Source organism: Triturus cristatus, chromosome 11 (assembly GCF_964204655.1).
Source record: "Triturus cristatus chromosome 11, aTriCri1.1, whole genome shotgun sequence".
Taxonomy (NCBI): Eukaryota; Metazoa; Chordata; class Amphibia; order Caudata; family Salamandridae; genus Triturus; species Triturus cristatus.
In genome coordinates this window covers 313,030,652-313,051,861 of record NC_140594.1, presented here as the reverse complement: position 1 = coordinate 313,051,861, position 21,210 = coordinate 313,030,652, and the positions used below count along the sequence as shown (strand labels likewise).

The following is a 21,210-nucleotide window of genomic DNA, read 5'->3' as shown; positions in this document are numbered from 1 at the left end:
TTATTAGACTTGCTGGTCAAGTGATATTTACATTTTAATAGCTTAGTACAAACACCTTATCAGTGTGTCCCTCCCAAATCAGTAACTCTACAGTATAGAAGAGATGTACACACAGAAAGGAAGATTACATAATTATTTTAGGGATCTATTAATCATTCATGCGCAGTAATATTGTTGTACAATTTTAAATAAGAAGTTGATTAACATGTACTATTTACACTGTCATTGGAAGATTAGGTTTTCACTTGGTAGTAGTTAAATGATAACAATGTCTCTAGGCGTACATAGATGGCTAGTCAGGGTGCAGGACCTGTACCTGAATGCAAGGAGAGGAGATGAAGTCTCTAGATTCCGGTATCAGGGAGGATGCCTTCTAGAGGAAAAGATGTCGTAGCCTCTGAGAAAGCAAATAGTTATTTTAACCTCTCTTTGTACAGAAAGGGGCGAATCTTTTTCTGGGTCGGGGAATATATGATATTCTCTTAAGCTGCTGCTTCTGTGTTTTCCTAAAAATTGACCACACAATATAATTGTTTTGTTTCAGACTGGAGTATCCTCCTTGGGGAGTGCTCGCTGCATACCATCAGTAGACAGCTGAAGGAGGCATGCCGCATGTGTGGGATCTCCTCATCTGACTCACCCACGATACTCAGTGCCTGCCTAGTTGCAATGGAGCCCCAAGGATCCTTCGTAGTGATGCCAGGTACATTAAAAAGAAGAATGTCTGTCTAAATGGAGTACCTAGAGTCATGACTAATAAGATGCATTAAGCCAAAAATAGAAAAAGTGTTTATGAACTGAAAAACCTTTGCATGCAGTATTGTCCGTTGCTACATTACAGGCAGAACCAAAAAATGACCTAGCTTCCTGCTATCATAGTGATGAACTCTCTCACACGCATACACTTTACTTTGCTGATTAGTATGCCATTGTCCAGACATGCAGCACATTTTAATCTATTCCTTGTGCCACCCTAAACCCCTTGAGATATCTTAACTTTAAGCCATTCTGACATGCTTGAGATTCACCTCTCAGCTGTGTCAAAACTTTTCAAAGTTTTCCTGTTGAACCCACCTACAATGCTTCCACTCAATTCTAGGCCCAGCTCTGCCATTGCACTAACTTGTGCACTCTAACACACCCTTTAATTTCATGAATGGTTCCTCCTGGTTCCAGAATCGCTTTCCTCTTGCCTGGAGGGCAGATGATTAGTCTGCGGGATCACTCTGTAATGTTCCAATTGAGAGGGCATTATCGCCCCAATACACATATGCTTACATTAGATTCCCAAAACCACAAACATTCGGAAGTCCATGCCTAGTTTGTTTGAGGAGAGCGCTCCCCTCCCAGAACTAAAGTACCACTCCTCTAAATCAAAGCTTTAGAACATCTGCTAAATGTTTATTTTTTCATTCTTATTTATCCTTTTTAAACATTTCAGCATGTGACTTAATTTTTTTAATAGAAAATATGCATAAACAAATACATTGACATTACACTTGTATATCCATACATAGCCAGTAGAGCCAAAACCAACTTTACCGTTACATAATTCATGCCAATATGCTGTTTCTGTGTGAGTAGATTTTGAGTACACTTTGCAGCTAGTGGTCCCCATGTTTTTAAAAAGCATTTTGGCCCAACGTCCCCTACTATAAGACAAACTGCTCTTTCCAGCTTGTAGTGGTGCCACAGAAAACCCCATTAATTGTTAGTGTTCAAAGGGATAGTATTAATCCATTTCTGGGCAATACAAAGCTGTTCCTAATAAAATAATCTGGGTGGAGATAACCAGATGTTCTTTTTGTATTAAATAAGAAATCGCTTTGGTCACCTCTGTCTAAAGATAAGTTAACTTATTGCACCTAACAAACATATGGATATCATCTGCACATTCATTTTGGTATTGACGGTATTATGAGAAGGCCCTGAGACCCCATTTATGTGACTTCATATAATATAGTCTGTTTACAATTTTAAATTGTTGTAAACTTAAATTAATTGCTATAAATGCATGGTTACCAATATCTATAGCACTTGGACATTCTATAAACCAGAAGTCTCCAACCTTTTAAACAATGAGAGCTGCTTCTTTTTAAGGAACATTATCTCGAGCTACTAACACATGACCACGTCTGTTAACAATACAATAGCGACCACCAAAAACACTCCGGTGGCGTTACCAGCAGAAATGTCCGGAATAGTATTTATATGAAATGACTTCTCTTAACTAATGCAATAACAGCCGAAACAGTACATGCTGACTGGAACAAATGACATACCGAAGCAATAAGTCTCCTCACCTCTGATTTAATTATTCAGCTATCCGCTTTAAATACGTTTTGACGATGCAGCCATTTGGTCTTCATATCAACTTCTAAGGACAATCTTTTCTATCCAATAGAGATTTCTAGCGACAGATTCCTTACCTTAAAATATCACCCTGTGTTAGACTGGAGCCAGAAGATTTTCAAGCAGTACCCCTATGCGCTGGTAGATGGCGTTGTTCAGCTCCATTTTGGAAGTGACGTGCACGGTACCTATATAGACTCCACCCCAGGGTGCTGATGTCTATTCTTTACTTTCTGCGCTAGATAGCACTGATCCGGTCTAAACCACACCTCAATCACTTTTTGATTGTGAAGTATGTCAACAAAGAAACCGGCTGATTTCAAACCATGTGGTGCTTGTCACAGGCAAATGTCGGTGACAGACCCCCACTTGGTGTGTGTGAGATGCATGGAGCGGGACCACAACTCCCAAGACCTGCGAGGAGTGCCACGCCATGCATCCAAAAGCGTGATGAGAGCGCTCCATCAAGCTCCTGGCCGCCCGACGTCTGTAGACTCCGTGCCGCTCGTGGTCCTGATAGTGTGGAAGGTCCTGGGACCATTCAGAGTCCGTCCTGACGACCATTGTCGAACAACAAATCATCTGGGAAATCTGCTAAGTCCCACTAAGATAAACAGTTCAAGAAACTGAAGAGGTATTTGACTTCGCTGAGTCCATCAAAATCTTCCGTCGAAACGCATGAGCGTAGGCACGCCAGGCCTTGCGAGTTGACAGGACCTGAACTGTGGTCCTCTCTGGACTTCACTGATTTTCCCAGAGGGACCGCTGTTCAGCTGATGGAGTTATTTTGGGTAATGTGCCTCCCGTTTGGATTGGCCGACCCCTCTGGAGCGTGTTTTGGCATGTGAGGTCCCTTACTGGATCTACACTTGCTGGTTTAGCCTTGGTGCAAGTCTGTCCCCAACTGGTCAGGTTCAAGCCTCCACATCCAGAATCAACCCCGGCACGTTCACAACCACTCCATCAGATAGGGAATCCAAGAGGCTGGGCTACTTTGATTAGCGAATGTTCTCTTCTGGTCAGCAAACACTGCATGCCTATTGGGCCACTACTACCAAACGATATGGTTATCGGTTGTGCAAATGCTGCCTTTGGTCTCGTAGGAAGTCCGAGCCATACATACCCAGGCTACTGCCGATGGAAGTGAGGAAGTTATGTTCACCGTGCCTGTCTGAGAATGACTGCTTCATCAGGGCATGTCTAGGCTTCGCTCATGTACATGCCCTTTGGTGGCTGTCACCTGTTTGGAGAGAAGGCGGACTGAGCACTGAAGAGCTTTAAGAACAGCAGAGCTTACAGCCAGGTCCTTGGGCTTGTGAATACCCCATTGTCACCACCAGCCCGCTTTCTGAAGCCATGGAAGGCGCCTCCAACCATGTCCATACACTTTCACCACTGCCAACAGGCTTTTCAGCCTTTTCGTGGCCTAAGACATAAGTCTCACAAACCACGTGTGACAGGTCGCCAGCTGTTGGGCAATTCCACTATCCCCACCCCCTCTCCTCCGGCATTCGCTGCTTCCAAGCCTTTAGTTTGCCCTCCAACCATCATAGGCACCCAGTGGGAGGCAGATTACGCTATCGCCTGCACCACTGGCAGTCAGTGACATCAAACCGCTGGACCCTACATTCAAAGTGGCTACTCCCTCACCTTTGTGACTGCCCTGCTACACATGCCACCCACTTACGATTGGCTGACAGAGGGCCATCTCTCCTTATTCTGTTAGGAAGTGCAGGCTCTCTTGGCCAAGGGAGCCAAAGAGAGGGTGCAGGCGCAAGAAGTAGGTCATGGTTGTTAATTCCGCTACTTTCTGGTGCTAAAGAAAGAAACAGGACTTGTGGAAATGTGCCTAAAAGTGGGCACACTGGTGCAGGGTCACCCTCTTGTCCACGGGTCCAGAGACCAACAAAATAGAGATCGGCACTGGAGTTGGAATAAATAAAAAGTTTATTAATCACTCATGAGTGGGACCACATCCACACAACACTCAAGTGCTGGAAAGAGGTAGTACACTGAATTCACAAACTGTGTGCCTTTTTTACCGGTTTTCTGCAATGTGAACAGAAATAGGAAGAACAAGTTTTAGAAATAGTTATCAGCAAACAAGGGCAGATGAATAACCACTTGGTCAGCAAAGTGGGAGGGGGAGCAGAAATGCTTATGGCAGCAGTAAATGGTCGACAGTTAACATCTAAGACCAGGTGCACTAGCAGCTACAAACCCCCAGCATGTACATTGCTTTAGCTAAGTCAGGAAGTAAACTAAAATAGATAACACAAACAGAGTGAAAAGACGAGCAGCAGAGGACGGGAGAATTACAAAGGAAACGAAATGGACACCACAGCCAAAATGGCTGTCGCTTATACTAAGTAAAATATTACACATTTCCGCAGAATTTGTCCTATTCTAAGCCTTTGCCTTTTCCACCTCTTCTGAAAAATTAGAAGTTTAAAATGCTCGGTCTTGCCCCAGTCCTGTCTGCAGTGAACCTGTGAGACTGGATGGTAGTGTGCCTGCCTGCAGCCTTTACCTGCACTTCACAGTGGGCCAAGAGTGCTTTCAGTTTGCCTTGCTCCCTTTCGGCCTTACTAGCGCCCCTAGCGTGTTCACGAAGGTCATGGTGGTGGGTTTCAGCTCATCTGAGAACGTTGGGGGTTCCAGGTTTCCCTACCTTGTTGATTGGCTGTTGAAGGAGGGCACACCCCAGCAGTCATAACCACCTCCAGACTACAGCGAACCTCCTGCACTCACTGAGGTTCACTATCAACGTATAGTCGCACCTGACTACCTCTCAGACACTCATTTTCATCAAAGCCGTTCTAAACACAGTGCAATTTCGGGCCCATCCTTCTAAGCTGCAAGTCTATAATATTCAGATTATGACTTCGATTTTTCAGCCTCTAATCTGGACTTCTGTGAGAGTGAGTCTGAGGATGTTGGGCCTCATGGCCTCATGCATCCTGCTCATTACTCATGCCCATTGGAATATGCAGTCCCTGCAGTGGGGCATGGAGTTCCAGTGGGAGCAGCATCAGAAGAATCTCACCAACAAGGTCCAGATCTCCGCGGGAACTGCAAACGTTTTGCAGTGATGACTAGCGAACCGTAGTTGGGTCGCTGGCAGACCCCTCTTCCTTCCGGAACCAGAGCTAACTTTAGTACCAAATGCATCACTCCTGTACTGGGACGGCCATCCTTGAGAGGTGGAGATCACGGGACTCTGGTCTCCGGCAGAGTCTGAGCTCTACATCAAACGAAGCTTCGGGCAATTCGCTTGGCATTGAAAGCCTTACTTCGACCAAGGAAAGGCTGGTGCAGGTGTACATGCACAACACCACTGCCATGTGGTACTGCAACAAACCGGGTGGGGTGTAGTCCCTCTGTCAAGAGGCCCTGCATCTCTGGACATGGCTGGAACGCCAGGGCATTTCCCTGGTGGTTCAACGCCTGGCGGGCTCTCTGAATGCCTGAGCGGATGAACTCACCCAAAGCTGCCTAACCGATCATTAATGGTGTCTCCATCCGAAGGTGGTGCAAGGTCTCTTTCAGCCTTTGTTAGATCTTTTCGCCAAGAATGCACAATGCCAGCAGTTTTGCACACTGGAGATTTCAAAGCGACTCAGAGACTCTTTTAGTCTTGATTGGAGCTCTGGCCTCCTGTATGATTTACTGTGAATACCTCTCCTGCCCAGAGTTCTCAAGAAGATCCGGGTGTGCAATCAACTTTTTGTGGGCTATGTATGAGCTAAAAAAGGGAAGGTTGTTCAATAGCAGACCATCTCGAGATGGCTCATTCTATGCAATGAAATCTGCTGCACATTGGACAAGAAGCAACCTCCTGAGGGCTTGAGTGCTCACTCCACCAGAAGCAAGGCTGCGACCTCTGCGTAAGCACCCAGTGGCCCTGCCCTGGACATCTGCCTGGTAGCATTGTGGGCACCCCTGCACACGTTCACCAAGCACTACCGCCTGGACCGTCAGGTCTGTCGTGACTGGGCACTTCGCTCACTCGATCCTGCAAGACTTTGATTTAATTGCCTTCACAGACCCACTACCGGGGAGATAATTGCTTCGGTATATATTGTAAGGTAAGGAATCTGCGGCTAGAAGTCTATCAGATGAACAAGTCTCTTACCTTCGGTAACGCCTTATCTAGTACATACTCTAGCTGTAGATTCCTTATCTGCCCTTCTATACTCCCTGCTCTGCAAACTGGTTAAGGTGTAGGGGTCACCCCTCTCAGGGCCTTAGCTTGTCACGCCAGTAATACTTTCTCATCGTGCCTCTGCGCTCCTAGTGTCGAAAGTCATGAAAGTAACTGATGTCAGTTCTCCAGTGTGGCAACTATATAGGTACTGCGCTCGTCACTTCTGGTGGAGATGATGCTGATGACACGGTGCCATACAAGCCACCTGCCGGTGCACAGTGGTACTGCTAAAAAATCTTCTGGATTCAATCCAATGCCTGGGGAATATTCTAAGGTATGGCATCTGCAGCTAGATGTCTGTATCAGCTAAAGCATTACCAAAGTTGAGTAACTTGTTCTTTTATCAAACACCTCTTCTAATTTGGGAAAACTAACTAATTTCCCCAATTTCTTTTAGGAAAGAAAAATAATTTTCTTCTTAAAAATACAAGATTCCACTTTAAGTAAATACACTGTCCACAAACATCTGCTTGTCATTCATCAAGAACTTGCATGTACAAATGCTTCACATGCACAAAATATGCTTCAAATGTTCAAGTTTTACAATCACATCTCATGCCATTGATGCTCCCCCTAATGCCAACAATGCCTATATTATGCAAATAATGCTCACCATTATTCCAAGGGCACCACTGTGCGAAGGCTGTGCCACCATAACAGCCAGGCTGCCCACCAGACGTCGGTCATGGCTATCACTTATGTCACAGGTGGCCACAATTAGGTCAGTAATGCCCACAATATGTCAGTGATGGCGGCCAGAATGTGCAACTAGATCAAGAATACCCAAAATATGTCAATGATGACAGTTAAGTCAGGACCTCTGCTATGCAAGAAACAGACAATTGTGCAAGAGATTAACCCCATATAATGGAAAGCAACAAGGATACATGCAGCATGGGCCTCAGAAGAGGATCGTAGCTCTGGAGCCAGCCCCTGCACTACTTAGCTCCTGTGCTGTATATGCACCAAACTCGCACAATTTCTCACTGGCTCCTGTTGGTGCACACTTGGGTGGCTCTGCTCTGGTTCCTCCTGTGGCTACTAGTGTCACTATTCTTTCCTGGCCCATTGTTCACACACAGTGTGATTTATTATGGAGCCTGCAACATGTCTAACCTCCTGGTGACCTTGCAAGATGGAGAATGGATACACATGGTCATGTTAAAGGTCCCATAGGCCAAAACAGTGTATGTTTGGGGCTTCACATGGGGTCCTGTCGATATTTTGCCTGGCAGGCCCTCTAAGGATCTTGACATCAGTAGGGCTGTCTTCTTTAATGTGGATGAATCCTCTAAACGATGTACTGGGCAGAGTTTCACAAGATACTTCGAGTATTGGCAAGTTCACTTTCTGGAATTCCATAGATGTCCATCTAAGGACACATTATCCCTGAACATATCTGCAAAAGAAAATTGTCCCAAAGGTGACGTATATTTATAGGAGTTCTTCTATACACACTACAACATTTTGCTCAAATGTCTCGACAAGCTTTATCATATTAAATCAAACTCATTTAAAATAATTGGCGTTGAAGGTATGTCCGTATTAAATAGAACATTCTTTGCTCCTTAGAGTCCCAGTGGTAAAATGTAAAGTCTGGGAAAGCCCATACACTCTTTCGTATTGTTAGTATTGGTAATTTTAGAGATCAAATTGCTCTACTGGATTTCCAGTATCCCATACGAAGCTACTAATTGCACAATCAAGTTTATGAAAGAAAAGATTTCTGGATCTAACTACAATGCACAGTCTGGCCAATAATATGGGTAGGCGGTGCCAATTATGAAAAATGCTAATGCATTTCTTAAAAAGTGCAACATACTTGAGGTGAAAAATACATTCTACTTTGCTATAGATCTTAACCCCCAGTTATGTTGCTTGTGTAGCTATTTGATTTTTCCCTAGCAGCAGGCTGACTGTTCACAATTACTTGCTTCTTTTCCTTATTGAGTTTATATCTTACAACTTTCCCAATATTTAGACCTCTTAAAAGTTTCGACATCTTCTACAACATTAATAGTTTTGCAGCGTCAATCTTTCTGGATTCACTATGCTGTGCATTATTCCACCACCTAGTGGTTGGGTCCGGAATCGTATTATGTTTTTTTCTTTTTCCGTGGCCCAGGTGGGCGTCGACATCCCACCATTTGGTGTCCTTCGTGTCGTCGACGCGCTTCGGGCGGATGCTCCCACCTTTGGTCGCCATCTTCAGATTCTTTTTTCCGTCGTGTGGTCTGGATCGTTGCCGACGAGTTCCAGAGTTTTGGAAGATGAATCAAGGAAAATCACAGGAAATCGACGAAAATCAAGGTTTTTCAGCTACACCGGACTACAGGCCAGGTAACCGGAGCGATGACGGAGAAGGTTCACGACCAAAACCTCGATGTTCAGAGAATGCGCTCACAGGGGGCTCCCTGAGCACAGGGATGGACTAAACACCATTCAAGTTTTGCACAAATTGCCACCACAAGTACGCCCAGAAGGACCAGCATCCAGTCTGCAACCTCTGCCTGCCGCTCGACCACAGCAGCGAAGACTGCAATGCGTGCTCTGCGTGTATACCCAAGACCCTCCGAGTAAGGGAGAGGCAGAGAAGGGCGAACCACGACATTCAGGGGCTGCCTCTATCGCTTCAAGACTTGGGTTTCTCCAGTGGAGAGGAGGACAACATCGCTGAAGAGCCGGAGGACTGCATGGTCGGCGAGGTCCATAAGAAGACGTCGAACGAGGTAAGGGAGTCGTTGACCCCTAAATACTCAAGCGACACTCGAAAGGGTGACGCTAAAGCCCCGAGCGACACTCGTAGAAGTGAAGCTAAGTCCTCAAAAGGAGCTCTACCGCCGAAACACTCGACGAAGGAAACGGCTACCAGGGACAGTCAGCCGAGCGGATCCTTCGAAAAGGACTCCCAATCTGGAAAAACCCTTGAAAAACAAAGATCGTCGAAGGTTGCCCTCGAAAAGGACACCTCGGTGCCGAGGAAAGAAGGGCCGGCATTGTCGTCCCCGAAGAGAAGCGCTCCAACTTTTGACGCCGAACATGCCGTGGAGACGGAGAGGAAGAAGAGGAGGCTCGAGGCTGAAATGTCGAGCATCCTGCAAAGGAAAAAAGACTTGGATGAGAAGATGAGCCAATACACCATCCCGCCCAAAACAAGCGCTCGAAGCCGAAGGGGACGACGAAGACACGGAACCGCCAAAAACTCCCAAACCACTCGAGGAACTGGGAGACAAAGACTACTATTTTGAGGGAGAAGGAGACGAAGATCTGCAATCCTACTGGGACTCGACGTCTTCGGAGGCACAAGGCATGGAATGGCAAGATCTCAATGCCGAATCACCAGAAGAAGGCGTAGACACTTACCCTTCGAGGCCCTCGCCGCCAGACGACATAGGAGTCTACAACATGGTCGTACAAAAGGCTGCACAGACTTATGGAGTGAAAATGGAGGAAGAGAAGCCCAAGGCAGATTTCCTCCTGAAAACTCTACTGCCTCAACAAACTAGGAGCCAATTCCTGCCCATGCTCATTAGTGTGCTGGACCAGGGAAGAGAGGCCTTTAAGGAGCCAGCAGTATGCAAAGCTCTGACCCCTAGGACTGAGAAGAAGTACAAACATTCTTCAAAGGACCCGGCATACATCCAAGGGTCAGTGCCAGCAGACTCCATAATTGCAGCAACGGCTAGGAAGAGGGCCAATGTTCCCACTAAGTCCGGACCGCCTCCAGACAAGGAGAGTAGGAGGTTGGATCTCACAGGGAGAAAGGTGGAGAGAAATGCGGCAATACAGTGGCGCATCGCAAACTCCAATGCCCTGATCAACAGGCACGCATACCAACACTGGGATGAAGTGAGGCAGCTCCGAAAGCATCTGCCAGACCAGTACCAACAAAGAGCAGCCCACCTGGTAGAAGAGGGAAAGAACATGGCAAACACATGCCTAAAATCGGCATTGGATGCTGCAGAAACATCGAGCAGGCTAATGATAGAAGTGACTGAGAGAAGACACGCATGGCTCAGAATTTCGGGATTCAAGCCAGAGGTGCAAAGCAACATCCTGAATACACCTTTTAATGGAGAGCAACTGTTTGGCACGTCAGTTGACGCAGCTCAAGAAGGAAAACGAAACAGCAAGGTCAATGGGAGTGTTGCAGTTCAGAGGAATGAGACGGGGCACACCCACAAGAAGGCCAGGTGGTAGAAATGGAGGCAACGTGCCGACCACATCGCACCAAACGTTCCAGCAAGGCTACCAAGGGAACAACCAAGGCAAGCAGCAGCAGGGACAGCAGCAGCAGAACTGGCAGTACCAACCACGGGGACAGTCCTTTCGAGGGCGCGGAAACGGGCGAGGACAAACACGAAGAGGAGGCCAACAGCCCTCAACGAAGTGACTCCACCATGAAACAGGCCCCCGCCCTAGCATCACCTCGAGGTGGGTGGAAAAATATAAAGAAACTGCAGCCGAACATTCAACGACAAACAGTACCTCGAACGCTCTACACCGGTAGGGGGTAGAATAAGAGACTTCATTCAGGAATGGAGGAAGGTCACATCGGACAAATGGATACTAAACATCATACAATACGGATAATGTATAGTTACAAAAACAACCTCCAAACAGAAAACCAAGAAGTAAGGCACACTCAGCAAAGGAGCTCTCGCTCCGGCAACTAGAGGCGCAAGAACTGCTCAGCAAGGAGGCAATAGAGGTAGTGCCGCAAAACCAAAGGAACAAAGGGGTTTACTCAACTTATTTCCTGGTGTCAAAGGTGGACGAAACACTAAGACCTATCCTAGATCGAAAGTTCCTGAACAAATTCATAAAAACTCAAAGATTCAAGATGACTTCCCTACAAGAGGTAATACCACAAATACAACAAGGGAACTTCATGGCTACTATAGATTTAAAGGACGCATACCTACACATCCCCATCAACCACAAACACAAGCGCCTGCTAAGATTTGTGATCAACCAGAGCCACTACCAGTTCACAGTACTGGCGTTCGGACTGAAATCCGCACCAAGGGTGTTTACAAAATGCCTGGCAGCTGTCCCAGCACACCTACGAAGGCAAGGAATACACGTATACCCCTATCTCGACGACTGGCTCGTAAAGGCAAGTTCGTACGACCAATGCTGATTAGACATCCAGCACGTCATACTAACACTGACAAGACTGGATTTCTCGATCCACTGGGAGAAATAGTCAACAGAGCCAGAACAAATCAAGATATTCTATGGGGCAGAGATTGACACCATACAGGCTAAAGTATTCCCCAGCAGGAAGAGAACATTGGCGACACTGAAGGAAACACGTCAGTACCGCAAGGGGCAAGTTCTGACAGTGAGGACGGTGAGCAAGCTGATGGGAATGATGGCGTCGTGCATTCACCTAGTCCAAAATATTCGACTGCACATGAGGCCATTCCAGGAATGGATACAGCAGCAATGGTCACAGGCAACTGGGAGTTGGGAAGATTGTGTGATTGTCACACACGCGGTGCATCAGGAAATAGCGTGGTGGAACGAACAAAACATATCACAGGGAAAACCATTCACACAACCAACTCAAACAGTGACCATCACGACGGACGCCTCCCAACTGGGGTGGGGCGCGCACATGAACAAGCTCAAGGTGAAGGGGCTATGGGCGCAACAGGATGCAGTCAAGCACATCAATTACCTGGAACTAAAAACAGTGTTCCTAGCCTTAAAAGCTTTTCAAAAGGAGCTGTACGGAAACAGGGTGTTGATCCAAACAGACAACACCACAACCATGATCTACATCAACAAGCAAGGAGGAACACACTCAGTAGCGCTGTCGAAGCTAGCACAGGAGATATGGACATGGGCCATTCCACTGAGGATAGACCTACTAGCAATACATCTACCAGGGAAGGACAATGTGGAAGCATAACGACTCAGCAGGCAGACGTCAGCCTCGCACGAATGGGAGATCAATCCAGAAAGAATATTCCAAAGGTGGTGAACACCGCAAGAAGTCCAATTTGCAACACACCAGAATGCAAAATGCCAACATTTCGCATCCAGACAACCAGACCATTGGTCGCAAAGGAATGCGCTATGGATAAGTTGGTCAAAGACATTTGCATACGCTTTTCCCCCCGATACCACTGATACACAGGGTACTCAACAAATGCAGGATCAGCAACATGACGCTAATACTGATAGCACCTCAGTGGGCCAAACAGTCCTGGTTCTCACAGATAGTAGAGATAGCACAAGAACCAGCACAAAGGTTCCCAAGAAGAAGGGACCTGTTAATGCAGAACGAAAAGGTACTGCACCCAGAGCCAGAGAGCCTCAGCCTTGCAGTATGGCTCCTGAAGACCTAGAATTTGCACACCTCAAACTTCCAGCAAGTACTATGGCAGTACTCAGAGAGGCGAGGAGACCGACAACAAGAAAGTGCTACATAGCGAAATGGAAAAGGTTCTCCCAATGGTGCATCAAGGAGAAACTACAACAGAAGATCACAAGGGAATCCGTGGTACTAAAATACTTAACACACCTTCTACAGAGCAAACTAAGCGACACATCCCTAAGGGTGCACTTAGCGGCGATATTAGCTTACACGAGGGGAGTGACAAGGAAGAGTTTATTGTCCTCCCAAGTTGTGAAAAGATTTCTGGATGGAGCTAAAAGGATCGCACCCTCAAAAAGGATGCCAGCCTCGACATGGAACCTCAACGTGGTGCTAACTTAATTGATGAAGGCGCCCTTTGAACCTATTCACAAGGCGACACTGCACATGCTCACACTAAAGACAGCCTTCTTAGTGGCTATCACGTCGCTACGAAGAGTAAGTGAATTGCAAGCGCTGACACTTCAAGAGCCCTACCACCAAATACACAGCGACCGGATTGTAATGAGAACGGACCCAAAGGTGGTGTCTCGATTCCACATTAACCAAACAATCCAAATACCGAGTTTTTTCCAAAAACCTACTACAAGCACAAAGGGCGCTACACACACTAGACACCAGAAGGGTTGTCATGCACTATATAGAAAGGACAAAGGAGTGCAGGAAAACAAAACAGTTCTTTGTATCCTTTGCCAGAAGTTTTTGGGGACGGCCAGTCACCAAAAACACCATTACACGGTGGATTGCGCAAACAATTCAACTCTGCCACAAGCAGGCAGGACAACAGTTACAGGGAGCAACTCAAGCTCACTCTACAAGGAAGAAAGGAGCAACAATTGCGTTTCTAGCAAACACACCCATTCCAGACATTTGCCAAGCTGCAACATGGTCTTCAGTACATACATTCACTAAGCACTACTGTGTGACTATTCAAATAAATAAGGAAGCGCAAGTGGGACAGAAGGTTATACAACACATTTTCAGTAACCAGTGCTCATCTAACACCCTACCACCACAATAAGGACAAACCGCTACAAAGTCTATGCACAGCATAGTGAATCCAGAAAGATTCACGCTGCAAAACGTACAGTTTCTTACCTGTCGGTGTAGTTTTGCAGCTTGAAGACTTTCTGGATTCACTAGCGATCCCACCCTCCTCCGCCAGAAAGATGAGACAGGAGGTATGGAGGATAAAATTGCAATCATAACTAAATGGATCAACAAAAGAAGATAACACAAAACAAGAAATAAGAATCCGAAGATGGCGACCAAAGGTGGGAGCTTCGGCCGGAAGCGCGTCGACGTCACGAAGGACACCAAATGGTGGGATGTCGACGCCCACCTGGGCCACGGAAAAATAAAGAGAAGAAATACTACGATTCCGGACCCAACCACTAGATGGAGGAATAATGCACAGCATAGTGAATCCAGAAAGTCTTCAAGCTGCAAAACTACACCGACAGGTAAGAAACTATATGTTTTATAAGATTCAGTAGAGTATGCAGCAATGTCCTCTGCATGAGCTGATATTTTAAATTCTGTCCCAATTAAAAAAAAAAAAACACTGGTATAGCATCACTGTGGGAAATTAAACCATGTAGGTATGGTTCTAAATAGAGTGTGAACAACAGAGGAGTCATCATGTGTGTATATATGTGTGTGTGTGTATATATATATATATATATATATATCTATATATATATATATCCTTTTCTTGTCCCCCGTGTAATAAACACATAGGAGGAGACTTTTCCACTTGTTATGACCTGTGCACTTGGCTTGGAGTATAAGGCTTGAACCATGTCCACATATCTGTCTCTGAATTTCATAAGTGCCATAAAATTCCAAACAATTGCCAGGAAACCCTGTCAAAGGCTTGTTCAGCATCCAACAAAATCATTCCATCCTTTGTTTCTGTTACCTCAGCTATAAGAAACGTATTTATTGCAAAATGTTTCCAAATAGGTTCATGACTGGGTATAAAACCATATTGAATGCTGTAAACCAGTTGTTTTATAATGTGACCCGAGTGGCAAGATTAGACTAGATTTGAGCGTCTGCATAAATTGAGATAGGCTGATATGTGCTACATTCACCTGATTGTTTATATTTCTTCAGAAAAACTACCCTATCGGTCTGATTACATGATTGTGGTATTCTGTAAGTCTAATCTATTTTGTTTATTATCGGTAACATAATTGGTACAAATACAGGGGAAAACATTTTGTACAACTCCCAGGCAATCTTGCCAGATGCTAAGTTGCATATTGCTTAGTCTTTCATGATCTCATGATCAAGTGCATTTCTCTGTTGGTTATAACCTTGATAGTTTAGCCCTATCTATATAATTATCACACGCAGTCCCATCTGCTTTTACCCCTAGATTCTCTGTATATAATTTTGCGTAACTACAATAAAAGGCTCTGCAGTATATCTTGGGAATCTCTAATTACACATCCTTCGTCATCTTTAACACAAGGTATAATAGTTGCAGTGTGACTTTCTTTTGTTTTCAGTTCCAGAAGTCTGCCATCTGCCTCACCGTATTCAGTTTCCTGACCCATCCTAAGTTTTTAAACTACAGCAGCCATTTTCTCTTAAATGGCGATATATCAGAGCCTGAAGTTGTATTAATTGACAGTAAATTTTTCTCATTCTGTCATTTTAGTTGTATAGCCTTATTATGTAAAAGTTTCAAATCCCGGACGTTTCCATCAAGTTAAGCTATATTATAACCAGCAGTAATTTTTATAGGTGTCTCCTTTATATTTTGTTTGAGCATATCACACATCACTCCCGAATCCATAGAGCGATGGTTCATTTCAATAAACTCTTTAATATTAAATACCATGCAATCTTGGTACTCCTGAATCATCAAAAGCACTTCATCGAATGTCCATCATCTGGGTTTAACAAGCACATCCCTGATGTAATACATTTCTAATGGATGGTGATCAGAAATGATCAACGGACAAAACTTTATCTCAATTTGCGGGATTAAACTAAGGGGAGCATGCAACATATTGATACAAGAGTGTGATTTATGCACTGTTAAGTAATAGGCCACACTTGCTTTTCTCCTCTATACCCCATATGTCCCCAAGATCCTGATTTAACTTAATTACATTCCATGCCTCAGCCTTCCTACTACCATTATACGTACTTGAGGTGTAAATTTGTTAATTCAACATACAGTTAAAATCACAGTGTGTAAATAATTTACCCTTCGAGGCAACCAATTCAGTACTCAGTCAACCATCTCTGGTTCATCTCTGTTTGGTGCATAAATGACACATACAGTGATTAATTTGGCTTATTCACAATTTGCACAATCGCCCACCTACCTCTGTCAACAAGTGTCTTTAATGTCTACACCCCACATTTGTTTAATTGCTCCGGATTGTCCAACTCTCTAATTTCCGGCTGTTTAGTACAACAAAGTAGGTTGAACCCAGTTCTCCGAATTAACCTCCTGTTCTTAGTAGCAATATGTGCCTCTGTAAGGCATACATCGTCTGGTTTATTTCCCCTCAGTATCATATCAACATTAAGCCTCTCCAAGCTACTATTAAGCCCCGAACAGTCCACCTCACAATATTCACTTTGTGGTTATTCATTAAATTAGCCATGTTATAACATAACTTAATAGGCTACCTTAATTGTCAGGTTGTATAAACATAGAACCCTGGCTTCTACATTTTTTTAACAATACATATTCCCTTTTCCGCTTCTCCCTAACCCTTTTTGGTTACCCACTTCCCTGTCCACCCAAAGTCATCCTCTGTAGCTCTAGTCCTGTGTCACCATTGTGACCCTGACCCTTTGGACCACCGCTACTCCTTCTGGGGAAAACACTCCCATAATTGCCATCGAAATGAGAAGGCATTTGACCTCCCTACTTATTCTAAGGTGCCTGCATCAGCCTTTATCACATTATTACAGAGCAACCTGTATGCTATATTGTTTCTAATGACCAAACTTGATGCATTCTTATGGTTCCTGTATCTACATACATTTCATCAGCATTTTTTATAAGAAAGCGTATCGTATATTGCTAGAGATTCATTCGTCCACTGCATTCAGTCCATTGTTTCAACAATACTTTACTCACAATTACAGTATTACATAAGTAGGTATGACCATGTCATAAAACTTTAGGTCTAGCTAGAGCTTAAAGACCTGCACCCCTAACTCCTGGAAATATGCCATCTTACTCAATCTAGATCTTTGTTCTGCAGTCGATTTACACACATCAGAGCGAACAAAAATGTAATTTCACCAACACTGATGGGAGAAGAGGGCATGTTTTATCTATATATTGTTTGTGGAAGCAAAAAATAGCAAATATTTCGCAAAATCTGGCACGGATATTGGCCAGGTTTTACAGGTTTCCTGAATGGGAACTGATACACTCTGGAAAGGCTTTTGAAATATCCCTAAAACAAACTGAGGTCTGCACCTTCTTTGATCCTTAGAATGGGAATATTTTTTCACCTCTGTTGATTCCCAAGTTTGTCAACTGTAGATGAGATTGCTTGCAGCTGCTCTGTTTTCTCATATAGCTGCCTATGTAGGCTAGTGGTTCTGTCCTCCAGCTCTGAAGGTGTTTGGTCCAGTTCATTAATGCAAGTCATTGCATCATTAATTTGACAGTTGCTTATTCTGAAGCTTATGTCATTAATTTATCTGCTTTAAATTATGCGTATTGGAGTTAGGTTTCAGCTGTATGAGTTATAACTAAAGTGTATCTCGCCCAGTAATAGTTCCTTATTAGCCACCACATTCCTCTGTGAATTAAAATTATCATCCAATATCATTTGTTCTTTTTGCCCCCCATGTTTCTTGGTTTTGTGACTTCCCACAAAGCAAGGCTTTTACACCCCTCATTTTTCTTGCATAGAGTGACAGTACCCATTTCTATCCTGCCTTGTTTGACTAATGTTTTGGCTCAGTGCTGCAATCAAGGCATTCTTCTGACCTTCTGTGCAGCCAGAACTCTCATATTCTTTATGCCTTTCACATTTTTCCCTAAGGCAAAAACAATATTTCCAGTACTGCCAGTAGAAATAAAGACCTTTCCTGATGGTTGTGATCCATCGTCACCCTGAACTATTATGATACCAGTCCTCTTAAAACACCATTGCTCAATCGCAGTCACTTGCTGAAACTTTTGGTCGGTCATTGGAGGGTACCATAGGTAGCTCTGGTCCATCATTCAGCCTTAGAGAAGTCTTCATGACAGCCTGCATCTCAGGATTATCAAAAACGACCCCCAATTGCCCTCCTGCTGTGCTGATACTGATGGTATAAGAAATGCCATTAATCTCTGATATTGTGGAACCCGCCACCTCTGTCCAAGCTCCCTCATATCTTGTGCTGATTCAATTTCATCTAATAATCGCACCCAATGATCTGCTAGTTCATCACTTATTGTTTTGCCATCTGGGCTGTGTTTCAAATATTCCAGAAATGCAGTAGTGGATTGATTGTCTCTGCTTACCACTATTGCATCCCAGTACATCTGCTTCCCTTTCTGTAGCCTCTCCGCTGGTTATACAATATTCTCTCTCTGTTCCACGACAGTCCCTGCACTGAGAGATGAGTTGAGAGATGAACAAGTGCTGTCGCTGCAAACGTTGTCCTTGGTGCCAGCCACATCCTGCTGAGTGCTGGAGTTATCTGGACCAAGCAAGCAACTCGTCAGTTTGTTGGTCTTGTCTTGGCATCTTCGGAGATTATTACCTCTTTGCACCTTTTTACTGCGGCATAGGCAGCAGTCAGGTACCCTGGGTGCTCACTCACGAAGAGTGAGTTTGCTTTTCCACCCAACGGTTTTGTCTTGCCTCCATCGCATGCAGATTAAGCTACCACTGATTAACTGTTGCCTGGGTAACCCCAGCAGCACCGCTAGTTATTTGCCGACATCCACCATCTCCCATATATATATATATATATATATATATATATATATATATATATATATATATATATATATAAACAAGCAATTGCAGCCTAACCAACCTCAGAGCTGAAACATGCTGTAAGGAATTTCCACTAGACATATAAAACATGCATTAGAAACAGGAGAAACAACCATAAAAAAATTGTTTATTAACTGTTTTAATGCTCAGTATACAGTAGAAATTCTCATAAACCACTGAAAGCATAGTAAGCTCCCAGGCTGCATTGCAAATACCCAGTCTAACAAGACTGAAAAGCTAACCTGTAGCTGCATGGCAATAAACGGACACCGTGCCTTTAAGGCACACCTAACCCCCCAGCTTCCCATCATGCCTCAGGGGTGGCAGTTAGCTCAGTTGTTCTTTACGGCTCCTTCTGGAAGGACCCTGGCAACACAGCTCCACTTTTTTTCTGCTTTCTTCAGAAAATCATTTCACTTTTAACAACTTTTTATACCTTACTTCGACGTTTTCTATCTGTTCAAGTAAGAAGCTGTCTTTTTTTTGACAGATTTAGGCATTTTTTAGTACCTAAAATGCCATCCCTTTTTGATCCTTGCCCTTCTTGTGGCAAAAAGAAGGCCAAGACTGATTCCCATAGGGTCTGTATCCTATGTTTGCCGGAGGACCATGATCCTAAGACCTGTCCTCACTGCCAGAACCTGTCCAAACGAACTTTGAAAGATAGGGAAAGGATTCGCATTTATGGCCTGGCGAATCCATCTAGAGGAAGATCTCCGGTCAAGAAGGGCTCCAAGAGGTCCAGGACGCCTTCTAGAAGTAAGTCCTTGCGTCCCTCTCCTTCAGCGTCGGGCTCGGCGCTGAAAAAAGACCTTCAGATGGGACATATCTCCTCAAAAAGACCCTTGACAGCGGGCTTGCCGTCGAGGAAAGGTACGTCGTCGACGTCGAAGAGTTGTCCGCCATCGTCAACCCGGCGACGATCGGCGTCCAGAGACAAGTCCCCTCCGCCGTCGTCAACCCAGCGACGTTCGGCGTCGAGAGATAAGAACCCTCCGCTGGCGTCAACCAGGCGACGCTCGGTGTCGAGAGTTAAGACCCCTCCGCCGGCGTCAACCAGGCGACGCTCGGCGTCGAGGAGTATCACACCTCCATCGTCGAGGGCGGACTCTCTCTCCCGTCATCGCAGTTCCATCAGCGGTCGACGTCGAGAGTGAAGAAGATTCCTCCGCCGTCGTCAACCAGGTGACGATCGGCGTCGAGGTTGAGGTCGCTGTCGTTGTCTCGACGGCGTTCGGCTTCGAGGGCGAGAACTACCCCTCAGCTGTCATCACGCAGACTGTCGGCGTCGAGAATGGACATTGTTCGACATCGAGGGAGAGGGTCCCTCCGTCGTCGGCTTTGCATCGCCGTTCGCCGTCGAGGCACCATTCTTCGCCTACCTCTGATCGGCACAGATCTCCGTCGCCAATGCGTTCGACGTCGAGCAGACGGGAGGCCTGGCATGCACACAGATCATGCACACAGATCGGCGTCAAGAGCGACGTCGAGACAAGCCTCGGTGAGGTCTGGGGACTCCGTGGTACTGGTGACGGAGTCAGCTTCGCACCATTCATCCTCACGCTCATCCAGGAGGGCTTCTCCGAGGTCAGTGACTCCTCAAAGCCGTCCCAAGGATACTGGCTGGTCCCGCAGGTCTCCTTCAAGACCACATGAGACCACTTCGGCGGTTCAGCTGTCGCCCGAATGGCTGCGACCCGTGCATCACTGGATTCATGGGCGACGAGGAGAATGCGAGAATATACCGGTCTGCACCATAGGTCTCCTCTCCAGAGGTTGGTGGAAGAAGTGGACAGGGGGAGTCCGCCTAGACGAGCACGTGAGAGGTCACCGGTGAGACAACGCTCTAGATCGCGCTCCCCCAGGCGAGATGAACGTGCTGGGAGTTCCAGGGGTCGAGATGATCGTGCGGAGACATCCAGGGATCATCGGCGGAGTAGGAGAACCCAGTCTACTTCTTCAACTTCATCCACCCGGTCCTCGAGGCGGGATTACTCCCCCACACTTTCGGACAGCCCGGTATCCAGGGTCTCGCCGATTGATGATATCAATACGTATCATGAGGTCCTACAAAGAGGTGCGCAGAAACTCAACATTCAAATGTCAGTCCCTCAGGTCACAACAACTGTGATTTTTGAGACTCTTCACCAGAAGTCAGCGTCTCGCCCTCTGCTTCCCTTGGTTCCGGGGATCCTCGAACCTGTTATGGACACCTTTTTAACGCCTTCAACCATCAAGGTGGTGCCTGCTCGCATCCCAAAAAAGTATAAGCCGGCTGCCTC

At 45.5% G+C, this 21,210-nt stretch overlaps 1 protein-coding gene across 2 annotated transcripts in view; it reads left to right on the top strand.

Annotated features, from left to right (window-relative positions):
* The window catches only part of MED13L (mediator complex subunit 13L), a 964,037-nt gene that overhangs the window by 876,324 nt on the left and 66,503 nt on the right, over positions 1–21,210 (top strand). For both annotated transcript variants that reach the window (XM_085634904.1, XM_085634903.1), the window contains exon 26: positions 545–703. In XM_085634904.1, the coding sequence (XP_085491030.1) occupies positions 545–703 (159 nt within the window). The remainder of the gene's footprint in view (positions 1–544; positions 704–21,210) is intronic.